The following is a 5,760-nucleotide window of genomic DNA, read 5'->3' as shown; positions in this document are numbered from 1 at the left end:
TATCTGTTCATTTATGTAGACACAGACCGTCGGGGCCAAAGTCAACCTTCTCTTATTAGGATTCGGTTGTAGCCTGAAGATGTTTTCTTTTCTCCCCGTTTTTGCTGTTGATACGCAGGATGTGGGGCTTTTCAAGGGCACTCTTTAATTGAGAATCAAAGAGTCAGAAAGATAATCAATTTAAGACAACACAGAGCAGACGCTGGATAATGATACTGCTTTTAGCCAGAGGGACGACATGAGCTGCCCAAAGCATACAACGGAACAAACAAACAATCAAAATAGAACATTTTATTACAAGTACAAAACACAAACGGAGAAAAGGTTCACAATCAGTGCTGAAAATGTTAATTTCTTTTGTTTTTTTAACTCTTTTTTTTTCTGATTGATTAAAAATGATTTCATTGCACTCCAATCCTTTTACAAAACAAAAATTAATATCACTTAAATATATATATATTTAATATAAAAATGAATAACTTACAGTATATTTGAAGATAATCAAAGTATAATGATTATCTACATATACAAAAAAATAATAATTTTTGAGTATTTTGGAAATTTACAAACAATTAAGGTGCACTCAAGTGCCTAAAGCTTGGCTACATCAGTGATTATAACGAAATACATAAACAACATCAATAGACTGTATATAGTGGTAATATACAGTAGGATACCAATAACAAATATGACTATATAACAGATATGTGGGTCAAATGATTTTATGCGCTTCTTAGAATACAAAATGACATGAACACTGTATGAAACCTGTGAAACACCCAAACGGATGAAGTCTCTGTAATGGTACACAGAGAAAATGCATTGTTTTGCACTTTAAACAAACGTCCAACCACTGAGGTGTTGTGTAACTTGACAAGTTGCTTTCCCACTCTAACTGATGTATATTCTGCACTTTTGTCAACAAACTTGCTGCCGGACACAAGCTGGAACTGCAGCACACTTGAGCTTATAAGCTGCTGACACTGTCAGTGTGGGGGGTTTCCCCTCTGAGGTCAAAAGCTTTGATCCTTATATCAGAGCATTCCTGTGAAGGCAGAGCACACAGCATGGTGGTGTGATGCCCGTAGCACCAAAGTGAGCAGCTATGAGGAGTTGTGATAGTAGTAATGTCCTTTATTACCACACTGTCAGCTGTAAACTGGTATAGTAAAAACCACGCACTGTACAGTCTGCTCTGTTAAAAGGACCCATTTTACATTTAAATATATTGCATCAGTTAAAATAGTCTTTGCAGTTTTGGTATAAAACAAATTAATTTACAGATTATTTACAAGTGATCAAAGCTAAAATTTTACGCTGCCTTTAAATGCATGTTTCTGTCTTTAAATAAGCCCATATATACAAATTAGCGTGGTCCACGACTATTGTGCAAATCCTTACTGGATTAAAATAATGTCTCTGTGGTACTGTAGGTTGTCAGCTTATGTTGAGAGGAAACCTTTGTTTATTTGAACCAGTGCAGGTAGTTTGTCTTGAGAGCGGGGAAGCACATGTTGTTGCTGCACGAGCCCCCGTAGCTGGGAGGGCATGCGGAGCAGGGTACGCCTACTTTGTAGGGAGCCTCTCCGATCCAGTTACCCCTGGAAGACAGTAACATCTAGTGTGAATGAATCACAAAAATAACCACAGAGCTAGAAAGGAAGTAGCAGTTGCCTAAGCGATAGATTTTCAGCCATTTTTTCAGTCATTCTGTGGTCTTCATTAGCAGAAAGACTACCTGATGTAGAAGATCTTTGGGTATATGACTGAAACATTGAGTACGATCCCTAAATGGAAATGGGTGTGAAATTGCTTTTTACATGTGTAAAAAACATAAGGTTCAGATTTCAGTGACTATTGCATATTCCAGAGCCAGCTGGCATCATGCACAGAACTTCTCGTTGTAGACCGTGACAACAGTGACCTCTGCAGGACTGTGTAAAGCACAAGAGCACTGAGACCACATTCCCAGTTAGCAAGCTAAAAGTGGGTCATGAGCCAGTTCTTCTCACACGTATGTCTCAAACTAGTGAGATTAAAGAACCTCGGGTCACAAGTCAGTCACAAGTCTGGGTGTTCTTTGATTCTCTGAGATATTTAGAGACTTTTTCTTTTGGTTCGTGGCCCTCCGGTGCTTTGGTGCTCCTACCATAATGGGTGGCATTTCGCAGCTAAGCACAGAACAGAGCAAACTGTGTCAGGATTAAGCCTGTCGTTAGCGTGTCGTCATCAGGTTAACAAGTTCATTAGAAATAAAAGGTTTCCTTTCAGCGTGAAAGCTACACTACGTGAGATTGTGTAACATGAACCACACAGTTAACTGTCAGGTTAGCAAGTACACTTACTTAGGAGAGTAGTTACAAACTAAATATGTCGCCCTCTTCCACACCGCACCCCACACATTCATGTTGTGGCACGTGTGCACGGCACAGCCGACTTTGTTGGATGTTGCCCAGACCATCTGCATATTAAAAAGAGCAGCTGTTACTTGAAGCCCCCCCAGCAGCATTTCTACTGTAGCCTGAGTAAGTGTGCGACTACTACCTGTGTGTAATGGGTACACATGGGTCCGTAGCATCTGAGTGGGCACCGAGGGTTGCAGTCACGGGGGTAGGGGAAGGCGTAATCTTTCACCTCATCATACCACGGCTTCACCAGCTGAAGAATGGATCGATATCTGTGAACAGAACACTTAAATTTCAGCAAGACTCATATTATCAGTTGTGACTTGTGTCATTATAATTTTTTCAAGCAAATGGGAGATCACAGCATTTGCAATTCCAGCAGCAGGGGAAATGATGGGAAAATTATGAAAATCTGTTATTTTGTTTGACAAATTGGAAGAAGATTAAAGAACTGTTTACTATAGCCCTGATCTAGTTTTGTCCAGGTATGTGTGAAGATATTTTAGTTTCCTCCATCGGCTGACATCTCATATCTTAAACCCTTTAGTTTTCCAGTTTAGTCACTCACCTCAGTATGACTATAATAACCGACTTTCAATGGTTTCCATGGTTTTCAATGGTTCAGTGCCACATAAACACAACACCTTGATATTGTGATATATATAAGTGTCAGTATAATGATTTTAAAAATCTTCTTCTTCACATTGAGTTTTAGATATGTTTGTATCCTATACACTAAGATACTGGCAAAAAAAAAGTAAAAAAAAAAAAAAAAAAGTTTTCACCAATTTTTGTGGCTCCACAAGAAACATCAGTTTCCTTGTTTGTTTGTTTTTAGAGATGTATTAATGAGTTCAGAAGGACATGTTCAAATAGCCTGTACTCCATGTGGCTCCTCAATAAAATCTAAAAGTAGGAACACATGAAGGTGCCCTCTGTTTCCAAATGGAAAATCAAGACCCAGTAAAAGGGACAGGCTTTTGTCCTCATGGGTCATGGCTGAAAGCAAGGTTTTTGTGTTTATTTGAAGGGTTACAGGAGCATTCCTTAGCCAGTCACCAGGTCACAGTGGAAAAACCTTAAGGGGAAAGAAGAAGGGGGCAACAAGGCAACGACCATGACTGCTGAGAGAGGGTCAGCAGATGTCAGGGAAGGGGGGGTGGAGTCAAAGGTCACTCACCGTCCTGTCCTGACTGAGAGGTTTTGACCCAGGAACCTGAGGAGGTGAGGCGGCCCATGCTCCCACAGGCAGGCATGAGCCCAGTCCTCGGCCGTCTTTGCCAGTGTGTCGTCCCACACCTAAAAACACACAGAGATTAGGTGGAAGCAAGAAAACCCATTACATAACCAAGGGGAAAATATCAGCACAAGATCTTCATTTAGCAGCGCGATATGAGATAAGAGTTGGCACACTGAGCTCTTAGCAATGTTGCAGGCATTACTATGGCAAAACACAAAAATCATCCATCGAATTAGTTGCATAAGAGGAGACACTTTGTTTCCTAGTCACCCTTACTGAGTGACCCTTTCGAGGAATACATTTATTATTTCTGGCATTGTTGTATTTTTACTCAGTTGTATATAGCATTCGTATTCTATTTTTATCTTATTGTATATTTTTATTCTATTTTATTCTACTGTATATAGTATATTATTTTATTCTATTCTGTACAGCTGTGTACTGTATTTATTCTTATTGTATTCTAATTTTTGCGTCATAACTTTTGCACTGTCCACTTCCTGCTGTGACAAAACAAATTTCCCACGTGTGGGACTAATAAAGGTTATCTTATCTTATCTTATTATAATGAATGAAGGCTGAACAGCTTGTTCTACACTTGCACACAAGGGTGCCATTAGGAATGGATCATGACTGCAGCCCCCAAAAAGTAGTCAACTGATTTTTTAGAGGAAAAGGACAACACTAATAATATTTTACTGATAACACAACGTAAGAGCTGGAAATGGCAGTTTTAAATCGAAACACATCAGTCTAAGCGCTTATGTTTGTCAGCCAAAACAGCATATGTCCAAATGAACAAAATGCAAGCATCAAGTCTGTTTTTGGACTTGAAACTCTTTAACATCTAACAGGTCAACTGGATGTTTCCATTACAGCAGGCTTCTGGTATTATACATGACACCCTCTTCTTTTGGAAGTGACTACCTTGGTGGTCTGCTGCAGCATGATCTGCTAAACAGCTGATGATGTCAAGTAGACCCTAAAAACGCTTCCTAAATAAAGTAGTGCGACTATTAAAATGAGCTAGCATTACTTTCATAGCTCTTATATTTCATTGGTGCATGTTGGAGGTGAAATATCCTGTTCATGGAACACATGGCTGCAGTAAAATCGTGCAATAAATATATGTATATATATTTTTAAATCAAAATCTGTCACCTACCATGTATTCCATATTGGATGCCGGAGGAAACACTTTGCCTCTCACTTTGTTGTGGTAATCAAGAATTGCGAGCATGTCGTTCTGACTAATGTACCGCTTCCTCCTGGTTTTTGAAAAAGTCACAGTGTCTGTTCCAAAGTCGAGCGCTGCGCCGAGGCTGGTGATATTGGCGGCTGGCGGGGACGTGGACACAACAGGAATAGTCACTGCCAGTGCACTTGCTCCGCAAGATATGCACAAGAGTACTAAGTCTAAGGTAAATAGCTGAGGTTTCATGTTTGCTCTTTAGCAAACCGCAGAAGAGAATATCCCACGTCCTGGAGGACTCTGCAAAATTAAAAAAGAAAGAGAGAGAGAGAGAGAGAGAGAGACTTAATGGATTGTCGTTTAAAAATGCGATGCACTACAATCCAGGTACGCTTACATCAAGTTTAAAACCTCCCTCTTTGTAACAATACAGTACAGCAACACCGGTCGCATTCCTCTTACTTTTCCTTGCGCGGTGGTACCTTGTCCCTGCGTTGCCAAGGCGGTATCACCTCTAAAGCCTCTGTGAGGGATCGGAGAGAGGGAGGGCTGCAAGTGGGTAGTTTTTGCGCTTTGCAAACTTTGTGAGTGTTTCAGGAGAAGTCCGTTTTTTCGGGCTTATATATGGTAATGGGGAATGCAGGAAGTGAGTCTGCCTCGGAGGTAGACGAGCCCCTCCTTGACACCTGAAACAGAACATCACCGAGAGGCGTTGTGTTTGTTTCCTCTTAATCCTTTCCCTGTAGAATTTGCCTAATTTCCTAAAAGCGTTAATAAAGTAAAACGACAAGGAAAAACAAGCTGTGGTACAGGTCTTTATCATGCACGTGCTTTAATGTGATTAATCTACAGATTTATTGGAGGGAGAGGAGGTTCTTACTAATACTGAGTAAATGGACTGGACTAGAGGGTTAAGTTGTTCT

The 5,760-nt window shown here is 40.2% G+C and overlaps 1 protein-coding gene across 2 annotated transcripts; it reads right to left on the bottom strand.

Annotated features, from left to right (window-relative positions):
* Nucleotides 1-317: 317 nt before the first annotated feature.
* LOC308386130 (peptidase inhibitor 15-A-like) lies at nucleotides 318-5,494 on the bottom strand. 2 transcript variants are annotated; one of them, XM_080865452.1, is made up of 6 exons: nucleotides 5,235-5,494; nucleotides 4,811-5,137; nucleotides 3,586-3,704; nucleotides 2,545-2,677; nucleotides 2,346-2,461; nucleotides 318-1,601 (listed from the first exon to the last, which is right to left on the bottom strand). In XM_080865452.1, the coding sequence occupies exons 2-6, from the start codon at nucleotides 5,084-5,086 to the stop codon at nucleotides 1,466-1,468; spliced, it is 780 nt and encodes a 259-aa protein (XP_080721578.1). In that variant the 5' UTR covers nucleotides 5,087-5,137; nucleotides 5,235-5,494; the 3' UTR covers nucleotides 318-1,465. The 2 variants fall into 2 exon arrangements, with proteins under 2 accessions (XP_080721578.1, XP_080721577.1); XM_080865451.1 differs by having other exon boundaries at nucleotides 5,300-5,492.
* Between the last annotated feature and the right edge of the window lie 266 nt (nucleotides 5,495-5,760).

The sequence above is a fragment of the Rhamphochromis sp. 'chilingali' genome, assembly GCF_963969265.1.
Source record: "Rhamphochromis sp. 'chilingali' genome assembly, chromosome: 18".
NCBI lineage: Eukaryota > Metazoa > Chordata > Actinopteri > Cichliformes > Cichlidae > Rhamphochromis > Rhamphochromis sp. 'chilingali'.
Note: the sequence above shows the minus strand (reverse complement) of the source record. Positions and strands in the feature narration are given on the sequence as shown.

Bases quoted from the DNA above. Each gene is read 5' to 3' on its own strand.
- LOC308386130 (XM_080865452.1), bottom strand. From the start codon at position 5,086: ATGAAACCTCAGCTATTTACCTTAGACTTAGTACTCTTGTGCATATCT. The intron at 2,462-2,544 runs GTAGTAGTCGCA...TTTAATATGCAG, and splicing joins TGTGTACCCATTACACACAG to ATGGTCTGGGCAACATCCAA. The intron at 1,602-2,345 runs GTAAGTGTACTT...ACTGTCTTCCAG, and splicing joins GTTTGTAACTACTCTCCTAA to GGGTAACTGGATCGGAGAGG.